At 37.5% G+C, this 16,417-nt stretch overlaps 4 protein-coding genes across 7 annotated transcripts; 1 reads left to right on the top strand and 3 right to left on the bottom strand.

Moving 5' to 3' along the window:
• Positions 1–314: 314 nt before the first annotated feature.
• Positions 315–3,427, bottom strand: LOC132186154 (Myb/SANT-like DNA-binding domain protein). 2 transcript variants are annotated; one of them, XM_059599989.2, is made up of 4 exons: positions 3,288–3,427; positions 1,745–2,084; positions 1,046–1,642; positions 315–958 (listed from the first exon to the last, which is right to left on the bottom strand). In XM_059599989.2, exons 1-4 carry the CDS (start codon positions 3,425–3,427, stop codon positions 488–490), a joined length of 1,548 nt encoding a protein of 515 aa, XP_059455972.2. In that variant the 3' UTR covers positions 315–487. The 2 variants fall into 2 exon arrangements, with proteins under 2 accessions (XP_059455972.2, XP_059455971.1); XM_059599988.2 differs by having other exon boundaries at positions 1,745–2,092; positions 3,288–3,359.
• Positions 3,428–4,331: 904 nt separating this feature from the next.
• Positions 4,332–5,720, bottom strand: LOC132188119 (Glycosyl hydrolase superfamily protein). Its single transcript, XM_059602522.2, has one exon. The coding sequence runs from the start codon at positions 5,718–5,720 to the stop codon at positions 4,551–4,553; it is 1,170 nt and encodes a 389-aa protein (XP_059458505.2). The 3' UTR covers positions 4,332–4,550.
• A 347-nt stretch (positions 5,721–6,067) lies between these two features.
• Positions 6,068–10,469, bottom strand: LOC132188479 (ARM repeat superfamily protein). Of its 3 annotated transcripts, XM_059602940.2 has the most exons (8): positions 10,352–10,469; positions 9,728–10,262; positions 9,527–9,613; positions 8,788–8,978; positions 7,854–8,049; positions 7,113–7,177; positions 6,619–6,720; positions 6,068–6,516 (listed from the first exon to the last, which is right to left on the bottom strand). In XM_059602940.2, exons 1-8 carry the CDS (start codon positions 10,390–10,392, stop codon positions 6,381–6,383), a joined length of 1,353 nt encoding a protein of 450 aa, XP_059458923.2. In that variant the 5' UTR covers positions 10,393–10,469; the 3' UTR covers positions 6,068–6,380. The 3 variants fall into 3 exon arrangements, with proteins under 3 accessions (XP_059458923.2, XP_059458924.2, XP_059458925.2); XM_059602941.2 differs by lacking the exon at positions 6,068–6,516 and having other exon boundaries at positions 6,625–6,736; XM_059602942.2 differs by lacking the exon at positions 6,068–6,516 and having other exon boundaries at positions 6,632–6,720; positions 7,101–7,177.
• Positions 10,470–12,907: 2,438 nt separating this feature from the next.
• WLIM2A (GATA type zinc finger transcription factor family protein) lies at positions 12,908–16,248 on the top strand. Its single transcript, XM_059600934.2, has 7 exons — positions 12,908–13,024; positions 13,135–13,205; positions 13,645–13,911; positions 14,313–14,412; positions 14,513–14,547; positions 14,673–14,762; positions 15,727–16,248. Exons 3-7 carry the CDS (start codon positions 13,777–13,779, stop codon positions 15,934–15,936), a joined length of 570 nt encoding a protein of 189 aa, XP_059456917.1. The 5' UTR covers positions 12,908–13,024; positions 13,135–13,205; positions 13,645–13,776; the 3' UTR covers positions 15,937–16,248.
• Positions 16,249–16,417: the final 169 nt, after the last annotated feature.

Raw genomic sequence — 16,417 nt, 5'->3', positions numbered from 1 at the left:
GCATGAAAGAACAGAGTGGAAGAGGGCAATGGCATTCACAAAAGGACAGTTTTCCTTCAAACTAAGTTGAAGAACTTGTTAAACTTTCATCTATCTTCAAAACATATGATTTCTACATGCATTTTTAATAGAACATGTGATTCTTATATACATTTTTTAAAAATGCATATAAAAAATTACGTTCTTTTAAGGACAAATATTCTTTTATTCAAGAAGCCTTGGGAATCCAGCTTTATATACCGTGCAGCTATTATGAAGTGAAAAGTGCAAATCATGCTAGCTTTCAGCCAATTAGATAAAAATTACAGTAAGCATACAATTAATGATTAAATGCTCATATAGAAAGACCACTACATAATTCAATGTGTAAGCACATAAAATACAAATCTTCCACCATTTGACTGTACAGAACAACCACTTTATAATTGCTACTCATATCCAAAAACTACCTATTATCCGCACCAAAGAAAAAGGAAAAAGCATGGTATTACAAAGGTGGACCAAGTGATTGCAAGCGCTGCAACCATGCAATCCTTACACTAGGTTTCTTAAGTTGAAGAAAAACTTCCCTGTATTCCTTCTTCAGGAATATGTCCAAGGCAAACAAGTAGAGGTCACTTCCTTGTTCAATTTCCTCCATCCCATCAAGACAGTCGATGCACTCCCCAATGCTGTAACTGAGTTTGCCCTGTGTAGATGGAACTCTTTGAGCACTTCTCTGAATCATTACAGCATCTCTTGATTCAACAGCATCATAGAGTGGCTCAGTTTTCTCATCTGGCTTCGGTATAGCTGGTTCTTTGTAATGTAACCAAGATGTTGTCAAAGCATCATTATACTTCCTACGCTGACTAGCAGGTTCGAACTCTCCAATAACTGTCATTGCATCAAAGATGGTCTCCAGTTTGTCAGCAAGCTCAAGTTCCCTAAAGCGGAATTGTGCGGCTTCTGGGTTTGCCTGCAACAATCAATCTAAAATTCATGCAGATCCTCCCTAAGTTTTTAAATTAAATAGAAACAGCTATAGTTCATTCATTAAGCAAACCTGTAAATAATTTTCCCAGTCTTCTTCACTTGCACCAAATTGGTTGGTGTTAGGATCCCACTTCATACTACTAGTGCCAATTAGCTTAGACCAGACTTTCCAGTGTTCCTTAGTAATATCCCAATGATTCTTTAGTTGTAATCTTTCATAATCCAGACCAGTTTTTTTCTGAAATGATTCAACAATGTTGCTCCAACCCTGCTTAGTAAAATGTGTTCCTGGTTTATTCCCCTTTAATGTCTGTTCTAGACATAGATCAATGAATATTTTGTGGGTGGCAGGCGTCCAAATGGCTTTTGCCCTTCGAGGGGATGAGCTAGACATACTTTGTTCACTTGCAATTGTTGTGCCCTGAGTAGACTGAACCATAAGAGCACTCCTCGTTTCATCATCACATAGATGCTCATTCTTCCAATCTGGTGTCATTATTATTTGCTCTTTCCTGCGCAAAAGCGAGGAGGTCAAACTACCATTCTGCCTCTTACGCCTAGACGAAGCTTCAATGTCTCCAGCATTTATTGTTCCATCAAAAACAATTTCCAATTTGTCAGTAAACTGGAGTTCCTTATATCGAAATTGTGCAGCTTCTGGGTTTGCCTATGACAAAACCACTATGTTATCACAAATCTGGAATACGTCAAGAACATTCAGCAGTCTCTACTAATATACCATTACACACTGTGAAGTGAGTAATCCTACCTTTATATAGTTGGTCCAGTCTTCGTTGCTAGCACCCAATAGCTTGGTTTCTGGATCCCATTTCATACTACTATCACCGATCAGCTTAATCCAGACTTTCCATTGTTCCTTGGTTAATGACCAGTGATTCTTCATTTGTTTCTTATCATACATCGAACCAGTCTTTTCATAAAATGATTCGACGATATTCCTCCAACCCTCCTTAGTAAAATGCGTCCCAGGCTTATTACCCTTTAATGTTTGTTCAATACATAAATCAAGAAATATTTTGTGGAAGGCAGGTGTCCATGTGGCTTTTCCAGTTGGTAAGTGAGACATACTTTCTTCAATTGCAATTCTTCTGGTAGACTCCACATGCATGATAGAATTAAAATATCAGTAAAAACCCTAACCAATTCACTATCACTGTGATCCCCCGGCCCAAATTCAAACCACATCCACAATGTATTTAAAAATTAGCAAAAATTAAATGAACGCGAAATAATTTTGAAACTAAAAAGAACCTTTTTTTAAAAAAAAAAAAATGAGGAGGAACCCCTTCAAGGCAGGGCCCCTTTGAGACCCATCATTGTTGGATAAACCCTGGATACACAATCTCGCCCGTAACAACCGTGTATTGGGTAATTGAGGAGACTCGAACAGCTGAGCTCGTCGTATTTACACCAAACGAGTAACCATTCAAGCTAACCCTTGCAGGTAAAACTAAAAATAACTTATACACAAGAAATGTACCCTTCTTTGCAAGTACTATCAGATTTCAACAGCTAAGAACCCAAAAGACTATCATTGCTGAAGTATTGACAAATAGAAAGAGTAACTAAAAGTTGGAAACCTGGGAATTTCTTACCATGTCGAGTTAATAGTCTACCATAAAACCAGCCAACTTTGCAATATATATAGAGCGCTAGGAGAAAAAGACTCAAAAAAGAAAATTAAAATAATAAAAAAATTTGAAACAATTAAAATAATTTAGACTCGGATAATTAACGGCTACCTTAGCAAACAACTATAGTTATGTTCTCCCCTGTAGGGTTCATAGATAACACTGGAATCCTAATAATTTTTTATTTTTTATTATATTTTGAAACATATATAAAATAAAATAAAATAAAAAATAAAAAACCCGACTAGAAGAAATGAATAAACCTCATAAGAACTTGGGTTTCAGTTCAACAACATTTTTGGACCCATGTAATGAAAAATTGAAAACTTCAATACCCAGGTGGAGGCATAGGTTTAACCCAAAGCAAAGCCTAAAGAGAGAGAGATTGTGGGACTCCTACACACAATTTCCCATTTGTTTTCACATATATACATAAATGTCTCTATGTGTGTTTGTATGTCTGAAACAATCTCCATGAATCTCAAATGGAGTGATCTTATAAATTGACAAATTGTATCATTCTATGAATCAATAGTGGAACAAAAAAAAAAAAAAAAAAAAAAAAGAGCCATTGCGCCAGTCCTCAAAGTAAGCTATATGAATTAGATAAGCAATCAGAAAGAAACCCATTTTGCAGATTTTTGCATAAAGAAGAAATACCTGCATTCAAAAGGACCGCATGTTTGTCCGGACCGAGCTTTGAGAAGAAAGGTGATGGCAGTTCCTGAGCGCTCCTCAAACGCGAAAACAGGGAGTGAAACAAAGAAAAGACCTGAGGCTGAAGATTTTTGCGGGGACATGAACTACTTTAAGCCATTTCCCTTTCTTACTTTTTGGGCCACTCAGAACATAAATGAAAAAAAGGAAAAGGCCCAAACACAAGGACGTGGCCTAAGATGATTTTTTGGAGATAAAATGACTATTAGGTGGAATTTCTTTTTTTTTTTTTTTTTTTGGCCCTGTTTGGAAAAAGACTGTATCAACCAGTAAAGCTGTGAACTATATTTTCATCTCTTTTATTTGATGTAATAGTATTCACATAGGCCCTTTTCATCGCTTTATTAAATCAATTTTTAAGATTCAACCCTATCAAAGCGATAATTAAGGTTTAATTCGTTATCAAATCACTCTCTTTCTCTAACTTTTCAATAACTTTTATAACAGAATATTCTTCGTATTCAATAATTTTGCGACTCATCGGGCCATACACATATTTCGATGAATCAAAAAAAAGGTCACATCATAAAATGCCACCAAAATATATATATATATATATATATAGAAAAGAAGATGAGGGCATGGTTAAAAACTTAAAATTAGCAAAACTGAGAAATCTAACCTAATTATATTTAAAAAAGAAGCCCAAGGTTGTGAGCTAGGGTCTAAGATTTTGCCACGTGTGAAAAGGACTAAAGATTAGCAATACGTGAAGAATGAGCAAATAGGAAGGATCCCTTCGCGATGAATGCATTATTACATGCATTAAGCATGGAACAAATATCCAGAAGCCATTAACACAGAAATCATATTTTTTGGTTACCCAACTGCAGCCATTGCAGAGTTGAAGGAAGGTAGGTAATCACAGTTAGTATGCTTTAGCACTAGTAAGTCATGCTTAAAATGATAATACAAGAACACAGAATTTTAGTGCGAAACATAAACCACATTTCAATTGAATTCTTTTTATCAAATGTACATCGATCACCAACTCGAATAGAGAGCTTTTAGGCATCTATATATGCATGAAGAGAGAGTTAGGGTCACCAGCTTCCGGAAAGAAACCGGAAAACCTGAGCCGACAGAGACAAAGAATGTATCATCGATCTTTACAGCAAAGAGATCAGCATGCATCAACAACCCGCAACGAAATCCCATTACTCAAAGGAGCTTTCAAATGCAGGCCGTCACCGAAGAAACAGAGTATCAAAAGCTGAGCAAATGCAAGAGAGCAAAGACCAAGAAAATTAGCCCAACTCTCACCAAAGCATACCCCTCACCGGTCCTGAGTGACCCAGAGAAGTCAATCTTGTACTTCTTGGTCATGTTGGGGTGCAGAATCCCCCAGTTCCGCTTAGGCCGACTCATCGCCTGATCCTCATCGTCGAACAGCTCGTATATGTAAGCCTCCGCCACTCCTTCCTTCCTCAACGGCGTTCCAACTCCCGATCTCAAATGCGCCACCAGGCCCTTAAGGTACATCTCGGCGTAGGCTGGGTTGGCATCGACCTCACTGGCTTCCCCGCCGGAGCTCGGCCACCCGGTCTCGGCCACAACCACCGGAATGTTCTCATATCCAGCCACGGCCATGGCGCTAATCGCCGCATCGACCATCATATCAAAAAGATTCCGATATCGAACGCCGGTGACCAAATCGTCGCGAAAATTGAACGAGTGTTTCTGGAACAGAGCGAACCCAATGGGAATCTCGGCGTTCAAACGGTACACGTTGTAGGGAAAGATGTTGATCAAGAAGGAGGAGTTAGTGTCCCTGAGGAACTGAAGCAACGGCTTGATGAGAGTCTCCGAGACCGGGGGGCGGAACTCGGCCGAGGAGGGTGGAAACGCCGTCGTGACGAGGTTCACGAAGGAGAAGGAGGTGGATACGGAGATCCTACGGATGCCGAGGTCGCGGAGCGCCAGGTGGATGTTGCGAATGGCGGGGAGGAGGATGGATGCGGAGGAGAGAGCGCCAGGTGGGGAGGCGGAGAGGAAGTCATTGCCGACGGAGATGGCGGCGATCTTGGCGCGCGGGTAGAAGGGGACGACGTGGATGTAGAGCCAGCGGAGGGCGTTGGAGCGGTTGGCGGCGATAGGCGGGACGAAGAGGTTGGGAATGGTGAGGATGAGGGTGGTGTTTGTGTAGGTGAAGGCGCGGGTGAGGGCTGGGTCGGGGCTCAGGATGCGGATGGTGGTGAGGCCGAGGGAGGAGACAGCGGCGGGGATGTGGTCCTGTGGCGGCGGCTTGGGCATGGTTACGGGGGTGAAGTAGGTGACGCCCAGGTTGGTGAGCGAGGCGGTGGTTGGGAGGAGAGAGAGGAAGTGGAAGGAGAGTGCGAGGCTGAAGAAGGAGGAGGAGGAGAGAGAAGGAGCCATGTGGTGTGGTTAGTTGGCTGTTGAGAGAGAGAGAGAGAGAGAAAGAGAGAGTTTTGGAGGGATTTCATGGGGTTTTGAAATTGTGTGACTTCAATGGAGCCAGGAGGAGGTTAAGCCGTTCAGGTCGTTTTTTTCAGTGAAGGGCGGTTATGAATTTCGTTAGGCTCGTCTCTAGATACTCTCCCCCCCTGCCACCCTCCCTCCCTCGTTAATATTCCCTTTTCTTTTTTTTTTTTTTTAAACATGTCTGCATTAAAAATGCCTCCACTCTAATTAGTAGAGGCCGTCCATTAAGCTAAATTATGCACGGGTTGGTTAACATTATGATAAACTTATGAAAAATGCCATGCCTGAAATATGTTGATGGTATTTTAATCTTTGCTCAAAACAATTAATAAGTTCAGTAGCACGTAAGCAAATGTACATGGGCTTGCCGCTTGTGCTTGAAATATGTTAGCACCATAAAATCTCGCAAATTAAATTAGTAGCTCGTAACTACATGAACATGCTCGGAAAGATTGAAGGAAATGGAACTCAATAAGCCAGCTGCATATCCCTTCCCCCCATCTTCGGCAAATTGCTTTTTCCCACATTATGGGCCAAGTGAGAGCTCTCAATGGCTTTGAACCCTGTTGTGAAAATTGCACTGCACTGCGATTGTCATTCATGTGCAGCAACAAAGGGCTTAATCTTTACCGTTGTTTTGTCTCTACCACTTAAAGATGACTCGAGATTTGTCAAATTTGGATCATCCTTGTGCTTGCCCCAGGCTGCTTCGAATTGCACGCCTTTGCATCTTTGGGATTACAGGAAAAAGTATCACCAAAACAAATCAAAGATGAACAAAGAAATTCTGTTCATACTCTATTATCATGAAAAATCATAACAGGATTCTTACTGCTGGAGTAAGCACAATATCTGAAGAATATGTGCTCTGACTTCTTCGCGAGCCTTTTTCAATGCTGCCTCTTTATACAATACTGTGAGTTCATCGACCAACCTGACACCAAAAGTTTCTGTTCTACATTAGATAGGATTTGAAGAAGGATGTATGAAACTAAAAAAAATTACTTCCTATTCAAGGTTAAAGCAATTAAGTATGTGTTTGGAAGAAAGTTCACTGAGAACTTACTTCTAATTGTCACTTAAACAATCACTAGCTGCCTATCTAGAAGCGATTGTTGAACTGAAGTACTTTCTAAACATCCTTAAGAAAAAAATCAGTGATTAAACCCCACATATTCTTTCCTCATATTGTGATGTTGTACACTATCAACTTATATATTCATATTGCAAGCAAGACAACAGAATGACAATGTTTCAGGGAACTTCCAAATGCTGCCTAATTGTACTTTCTTTTGGATGATGAAGCATAATTACCTAGTAGTTTACCTTCCAATATATGGTGTGTTCCTTATCCACGTTAACCTTAAAATAGTCTGGATCCTTTCCAAAACCTGCAAACAATTAAGGAATTGAGAAATGGTGCATCTCTTACTACATCCAACAACATCAGCTCCAGAAAATTATGCTAGGTTTGCCCTAGACTAATTTGTCAATGAAAAGCACAAAAGAGGATAATGGACAATTACATGTTCAATTATGTTATGAACGAAATGCCTGAACTTTAAATGGCCGAGTCAATAAGAACCTAAGAAGGAACTTTGGACTAACAAGGATCTCTTGAAGAATTGTTTCTTGAAAAATATTTATCTTAACAAAGACAAGTATGATGCTATGCATTGACAATACAAGATGCAAAAGGCCAAATGACGACTGCACATTGAAAAAACAGACAAATAGCTTTTGCTAGGTAGTTCACTCTTCCATAGCAAAGTCCAATACTATTCCTGCCTATAGTTAGACTGAGCATGAAACAAGGACCCAAGAAGATCTATCATCAGAATTTATAATTGAAATGTAGATATTGAAAACGCCACCTAGTGAAGGTGGTAAAACTTCATTATTGTGTTACCGGAAGACAAGGATCCCAAACCCGTCTTCATGCTAACAAAATGACATCAGACAGTGACCAACCGCCCCCTCCCCTCCCAAAAAAAGAAAGAACCCAGGAAAAGAAAAGCTTGTGAAATCTTATGCTAAATGTCAAAAGAAGATTAAATTCTTTCTCACCAGTTTGACAGTCTCGTCATCATCAGCATGCATCCACTTAAGGAAAAGTGGAAAAATACGACTAAAATGCGCTAATAACACAAGACCAACACCAGTCAAAACTGGCTCGATATATTTGAGCCATGCAATACGGCGCTCCTTGTTCCTTGGTTGCCGCTCCAAGTGACTTAACATCTCATTTAACATCCTTTCAAACCTAAAGAACAAGTATATGATAATAAGCAAACACTAATTTCTATAACGAATTGGATGATAATATACATGTCTATACACAATATATATATATATTGTGTATAGACATGTATATATATATATATATCATGAGCAATCTCAACATAAATATGTTTTACATATACGCAGGCTGGTTGACAAGATCTCTAACCCTGCATCATACAGCAGCATAGTGTAATCTATTTGTAATCCCTATTCAACTCTACAAAATCTAAGATTAAAAGTACAAACAAATCAGCAAGACACAAACTAAGAACTACTATCTCTAATGCAGTGTATCCAGAAAGGGTGCTAGAAAGTCTACACAGTTACTGTTTGACTATGGAAGTCCAGGAGATTACATAAGCAAAAAAATTTAAACAGACCCACTATCGCTGGTCAATTTAGAAAGAGTTTGCACTGTTTACTTAACTTACAGGGGGAAAAAAAGAAGACATTCTTGCCGTTCTAACTGATTATTAACTAGAATAATACCAAAGAGAGTCTTCTTTTGCAAAACTTATCATAATTCTTATCCAAATTCTTTGTCAGAACCATAGCCATGATTTCAGTTTCACAAATAATGTTCCCCATGAAGACATCACCATCCATTATTATAATAACTATCAACCTGGTCTATGTTCTTTCAGTTTCAAAACAACACCTGAAAAACTCATTAGCAATAACAGTCAAGAAGTAAAGGAATATAGATAATTAAGTATACCATGGGCTACGAGGATTTCCCTTCTGAGTACAAGTCACAAGAAGTGCTGACATCTCAACTACATGGGGCCATATCTCATCACTAGAAGCAATATTCTGGCAGCATGCATCAAGAAGCACATCCCCATAACAACCAAGCTCAGCAGCATCAACATTTTTTGCAAGATGTGTAAGGCTAACCATGCCCTGCCCCTGAATACAGGAGAAGAGGGGATTATCCACCCACTATGACACATCAATTTACTTATTTTGCATTCCTTCCAACAAGTTCTTCCACTTACAGTTTATCAATCTCCTAACTAACATGAAGCAGGAATTTCAATTGCTTACTACTGTTGTCCATAAGGACACAAATATAATACAAATAACTATAGAACTTTAAATCGCTCCAAAAAAAAATTTACAAAAAAATGGGGCAGAGGTTATACACGCATCCAGTAGGTTTTAAAACCCCAATCTCGCCCTCTACTCCATTCTTAAGAGGCAGAGGAAGTGTCATTTAAGCCAGAGCTCATTGAAAGGAAAAAAAAATGAAACAAAGTAATCACGCCACACTTTTAATTGGGTAAACCCTCTTCCCTACTTCATGAGAAAACCAACATGAGGACATTTATCACTCTAACAACAGCTCTTGCTTCCCATTTTGAAACACGATTGAAATTTGAAACAAACTTGAAGCTTCAAATAATGAAGTCTATAATCCAAACAGAAGACTTTGTAACCAATGAAATTGCACATACTTTCACCTCCGGCGACCAATGATCTAGCGCAGTCAATGCAGAAGGAATCACCATAGCGCACAACTTTCCCAAATAAGGATAACCAACCTACCAAAAAAAACCAAGAGTTGTAACTAAGCCCACATGACCACCAAACACCAACATGTAATATTATACCTCAAATCTTTGAAATTCAAAAAGAACGCCCAAAGCAACACAAACCTGAGTCACAAACCATCTGAACTGATAAGCTGCCACAACGGCGAACCCTACCGGAACATTAGCCGACGCCGCCGAGACCTCGTGGACTTCGTCCGACTTATCGATCGAACTCTCCTTAATCCTTTCCTTCAACAATAGCAGCACCTCAGGCATCAACTCCACCACTAGCCTCTTCTCCTCAGGCATCGAAACACAATCCACACCCAACTCTCCAATCCTCTTCGCATTTTCCTCGGTGAAAACGCCGCAATAAGCTTTTGAGAGCTCGCGAAAGGCCGAGTCTGCTGAGATGGAGAGGTGTTGGGGGATCCATAAGAGGAGCTCGTGGGTTGAGGACTGGGAGGAGGATATCAAGGCGCAAGCTAGGGTGAAGTCTCTGATTGAAGCGCGGATTTGGGCTTCGGAAATGCTAGGGTTTGGTGGTGAGGTTTTGTGTGGGAAAAGGGGTTCGATTAGGGTTTTGACGGAGATGTTGGAGCCCTCTGGTGGCGTGTAGTGGGTTTTGGAGAGAAACTCCGTTATAGGCTCCGATAACCTTGAAAACAATCACAGATTAAATGTTAGCGAGAGAAATTTGAGAGAGAGAGAGAGAGAGAGAGAGAGAGAGAGAGAGAGAGAGCTTACTGAATGAGAAGGTCGTGGAGGTCGGAGAACGAGTTCGACATTTTTGACTCAGTCGAATCCTCACTCACTCGGTTTGGTTTGGCGGAAAAAGATCCTTTTGCTTTGGGAGGTACTACAAAACGACAGTCATTAAAGCCGTCGTAGATGTTATGAAAATAAGGAACACCCATCTCCATATTAATTAAATACAAAATTACTGGGTTAAGATAAAGAGTACAACCGATTTAACTAAATTGATCGATGTATGATTGACTATTTTTATACTTATGTTTCGACATGACCTATACTTGATACATAACATTTAAGGTTAACAATTGGTTACACAACCTACAAAATTAACATAAACTTAACGTGAAATTAACAAGTTAGGGTTGAGGATTCTAACTCTAACCCTTGTCTTGATACAACCCGAACTCAACATGCAAACATGAAATTGACATGCCTACTAATGGGTACAGGAATTCCATAGAAATAATAAGTACACAAATTTTTACAATCTATACTTTTATTTCACTTTACTGATATGATATTGTCATTCTTCTTACTGTTATCACGGGTGTCTCTTACGATAATTCACCGTTTGTTTTGTCTCACAAACTGCCACTTTTGTGCACCCCTTAATATTGGGTTGTGCTATTCATAAACCCATTCCCTATTTTGTAGCTTAATCTGTTTGTACATTGTAATATTTGTACTAGTGTCAATGTAGGGGTGATCCAACCCTTCTTGTATATATATTTTGATAAATATACTTTGGTTCTTTGGATTAACAATTTTTTTTTTTTTTTTTAACATTATAAACTGACAGTTGTGACATTTAGATATATCAATTTACAATTTTATTGCATTTAAACTCCTACATTAGAGTCGCTAGTCTGTTTTGATGAAAAAGTGATCATGTACCATGCAATGCTCGGATGACATTTTCTCTAAATTAGGTTAAATAAAGTTATTTTACCTAAGCCTATTAAACTAACACATGTTTAAAATACATATGAATTTTACTTGTATTCTTAATTATCGTATACATTTTTAATATAATAACATATGATTCTCCTATCTATTTGGGACCAATAACAAGTTAATAAAAAAATTAAATTAAATTTAGAGGAAAGCGTTGACATGCCTAGAAAACGTGGATTCCTTGAGGATTATGTGTGGAGATATATAAAGGCAATCACATGACACGCCAACCAGGTTTACTTTACGTGCTCTCAGGTAATAAAAGGTCATCATCGTCATTCGTCCAGCTCAATCATATATACCAGCGCGTGCCCCGGCATCTCCTAATGCACCATAAAATGTTCCAACAACATTAATAATCAACATTCCTTCATCATCTTACAATAAAAAATTAAAAAATAAAAAAACATTCCCTCATGTTGTTAGTGTTAGCGAGGCCGCCTTCGATTGTTGTGGTTAGGTTGTCGATGCATTAATATAAGATTATATAAATAAATTATAATTCGATTTATTTAATTAAACAAGTAGGATTTATCATTTCTAATATGTTAATGTCAAGTCGGGTTTATGTCAATTTTGCAAGTTGTGTCAATGTATAATACTTGATAAGTCAATTATAACCCAATTAATTTTATTAAATTGGTCAAACCCTTTAACATTAGCCAACTAATTTCATGCCTGGTTCGTAAATTATGTCAAAAATTGATAGTCGATGACTTAATATTCTTCCTTTGACATATAAAGTATAATGCAAATTGTTTTGATGATATGATAGGTATTTTTATTATTTTGAGTTGTGAAAAGAGTATTGTAATCTCAATTGTAGATTATTATGATACATTAATTAAATTGAAAGATTGAGAAAATATAACAAATTAAGTGGTAGATAGATGGAAATGAATGTAGTTTCCCCCCTCCCCCACCCTTTTTTTTCTTCTTTATTTGAATGAGTATATACATGATTTGGTTATTATATATTTATTTTTGTAATTTCATTGTTCAAGAGTTAAAAAGACATTTCACTCTTTTGATAAGAAGAATACTTTTTAAACGTAAATGTATTATTAAATATTTTGTGTTATGAGTTGTTTGTTAATGATTTTGCTTTTTTGTCATTTGTTTTCTGTTTTAAGCCAAAGACATAAATAAACAATTCAAAACAGAAAAGAAAACATTATCAAAATACGAAAACTATTTTCATTGACATAAATTTTGCTTAATTTGGGGAAATACCATATTTTCATTCTCTCATTTCCTTCAAAGATTAAAAAAAAAAAAAAAAACTTTTATTATTCGTGAGAGTAGTAGGCCACCCTAAAAGAATTAATTTTTTTATTTTATTTTATCATTATTCTGTTTTCATAAAATAAAATAAAAATCTTTATTCAATCTCTTATAATACTAATTTATATTGTTAAGAAATTACCGTTTCAATATAACAATCATAGCCTGAATTGGAAATAAATAAATAAATAATAATCCATAAAATTTGGAGTAAAACTATATTGAAATTTGAAACCGCATTAACGATGTTCTACGAGGTAAAAGTTAAAAGTAAAGAAAGTCTGCCCCCACAATGGCAGAAAGAGGTCAGCGTGTCTTCGCCCTCAACAAAGTTCCCCAGATAGAAAGCCGCGTATTTGAGCCGTTGAACGAGACAAAGTGGTGCCAAAGTGTTTCCAGCAAAGATATTTTTGCATCTTTTTAATTGTAATAATCTCTCTTTCTCTCTATCTCTCTCTGTGGGTGTACCACTTTATCTATAGTTTTCATTTCGCTGCGTAAAACCACTCTGACCCTTCGCATTCAATCCATTTCAGCCACTCGTAGGTTTTGAGATCGAGTGGAACCCAGTGAAGCTTTCAGATCCACCATTTCTCTCTTTCTCGAGGTAATCATCTCTGACCATTTTAATTTTGGTGCGTTTAATCAGCTAAAGAACCAGATCTCGCTCAATCTATTTGTGTTTGAATTTATGTTCACATTTCTCTGGGTTGGCTTTTAAATTATGTGTTTCTATAAGTGGTCTGATGGGTTATTGAGAAATCCCAGGAAAATTGAAAGAAACTTAATTTTGAGTCTGTTTTTTCACATAATGGGTGTGGACAATTTACTTGATCCGAGTCCAGTATACGTATATGGCTTAGTTTAGATTTCATTCTTTCTGGACAAAAAAACCCATGTGAATAAATCAATTAAAGTTTCAAAATTTTGGGTTTTTTTTCTTCTACGTTTTCTGCATTTTCTCAGAAACCAAACAGATTGAAGGAGTTATTTTTCATGATTGGATACAATCTGCATGCATTCTTGATCCTGTTTCTTTGTTTAAGTTCTTGGAGGAGACAAGGTTGTTGTTGGAAGGGCAAATCTAAGCAGGAAGTTATTTTAGAAAACCGATCTATCGCATTGGAATTGGTGGTAGTATTAGTACTTAGAGAAGAGTCAGATCCGAAGCAATAGCTATGTCTTTCACTGGCACCCAACAAAAATGCAAGGTTTGTGAGAAGACAGTTTATCCGGTAGAGCAGCTCTCTGCTGATGGGGTTGTTTACCACAAGTCTTGCTTCAAGTGTTCCCATTGCAAAGGGACGCTGAAGGTACATCTATCATCTCTGCCCGGAGAGTTTTTGCTCTTTTTTTTTGGTTGATATAGCATTGTCGTAATTATGCTTCATTTTCATAAGTAGGTAGGAAGTAAGAGGAATCCATTATATTTGTCGCCTTTTGTTATATTTTCGCTGAAATTATTTGGGTTTTAAAATAATAGAATGTTAAATCAACTGCCAATATGAATCAGTGTTAAATCAACTGCCAAGTATGAATCAACTTTGAGAGAATTATTTATTCTATTCATATAACTATTATATGGGTTCAAAATGTGACATAGCAATAATTATTTGCGTCAACCCAGATTCTGTTTAGTAAAAATCAGCAACTTCTTTGTTTGTGGATTGAACTCTATGCAGGTTATTGATGTGTGTAACTTTTATGTTTTCAGCTCAGCAACTATTCCTCAATGGAAGGTGTTCTGTACTGTAAACCTCACTTTGAGCAGCTCTTCAAGGAGACGGGTAGTTTCAACAAGAATTTTCAGTCACGTATGTCTTTTCATTGTCTGGTTAAATTCTATATTTGATTTCTGTTGGCATTTTCTTTTCTACCTATTTAATAATTTGCCATGAATTTCATTTTCAACAGCTGCAAAGTCAGCTGACAAGTTAACCCCAGAGATGGTAAATTTTCCCTACTGCACTGCATGTATTCAAAATTTGATTATGAGTGGAGAATATTTATCGTAAGGAGTCTAATGTGTTACTTGGTGTTGTCACTGATTCTCAAAAGCTTGAGTTGGTTTCAGACTAGGTCACCTAGCAAAGCTGCCAGCATGTTTTCTGGGACACAAGAAAAATGTGCTACTTGTGGTAAAACTGCTTATCCGCTGGAAAAGGTAAAATTATAAGATACCCAACAGTCAATTTGTTGTGATGTTCTACATCAAAGTATGTTCCAAACCTGGTAGTTATGGGTTTGAGGTTGCACTTTTTAGTGTTATTTCTAATAGATGAGTGCATGTCTTATACACATCTATTTTTAATCATAATCTTCTATATGGGAGTATGTTGATCTCACATGATGTTGGTGTGAATGAGTTCATCCGCAATAGTTATGCATAGAGATTAGTTTTGAAGATGAGTGACTGCATATGTATCGCATATATAGCGGATGGGTATAACATGCTTGTTTCTTTGTTGCCATGTTATATGTGCTATAGTAGGATTAATGATTGCAGTGAATCTCCAATGCGCAAATGTATGAATATGAATTTGTTGGTTCTAATGTTGTATTGGGTAGTTTCTGTAAGCTTTTATCAAATTTGTCAAGCTAAGTGAACTAAGAAAACAAAACTGTGTTGGTGCTTAGGGGATCAGATTGCCAGATATTGAGTGGAAGAACAAACAGAACAGATTAAAGCCATATAGGACCAAAGCTGGGCTAAGTCTGAGACTAAGAAGATAGGCGTATAGTTAATTTGGAGATGGGCTTAGCTCAGTCAAGTTAGTTTTCCTTTGGCAATGATTGAAGCCTGTCCCAAAGTTCCTAGTTTTAGAAGCCTATAATAGCAAAATACAATTTTAAAAGAGGAAACATTCTTGGAATGTTTCATCAATAAACCTTGAAGTATCTGAGCATTTTCTGTCTGTTCTGCATAGCATGTGGTGAGCAAATACATTTTTGCTGTACATGCATAAAGTTATGCAGGTAGATGCATATAATGTAATGCAATTGTTTTAAATCATGATTGGGGTAATCTGATGTTTCTTATTTACAATATTCTTGATCTGGATTAGATCAGATCATATTTTACACGTCTGACAATACAACGTGGGTTTGTTTTGACCAAAAATTTGCAGGTGACAGTGGAAAGCCAGGCCTATCATAAGTCATGTTTCAAGTGCTCTCATGGCGGTTGCCCAATAACCCCATCTAATTATGCAGCCCTCGAGGGCATTTTGTATTGCAAACACCATTTCGCTCAGCTTTTCAAGGAGAAAGGGAGCTACAACCATCTTATCAAGTCTGCATCAATGAAACGCGCAGCAGCATCTGTTCCCGAGGCTTAAACTCCCTCCCTATGCTTAATTATGGTTTGATTACATGGTTTTTTTTTTTAATTTTTTGGGGGTTTCCAAGTGTGCTTTTTTTTTTCTGATCCCTAATCGCAATGGTGGAGAACTGGCAAAACTTGGTTCTTCTCTGCTCTCTTGAGCTCATTCATCAGTGTTGGGCTTACTGTTGTGTTTGCTTGATATATGGTAAAACGGCTTGCAGGATGTCATTTGCAGAACATCATGAGCATCTTGCGCTTTTTATTTTGGATTGTTACAAAGATATGGAGTGAGAAAAGTTCATTTACGTTGTCCATTATTGCTGCTTACCTCTCTACCCTGATTTTTGCCCGTTAAGACATTTGTGATTTGTCAGTTGATTATATATGTTTTTTTCTCTAATCTTGCTCTTTTTGGGATTGAGTAATGCTATACTTCACACTCATTTATAACATCCATTTTATATTGGTTAATATAACGTGTTTTAAGTGGATTT

Source organism: Corylus avellana, chromosome 6 (genome assembly GCF_965113065.1).
Source record: "Corylus avellana chromosome 6, dhCorAvel1.hap1.2, whole genome shotgun sequence".
NCBI lineage: Eukaryota > Viridiplantae > Streptophyta > Magnoliopsida > Fagales > Betulaceae > Corylus > Corylus avellana.
The sequence above is the reverse complement of the archived record's forward strand: the minus strand, read 5'-3'. Positions and strand labels throughout refer to the sequence as shown.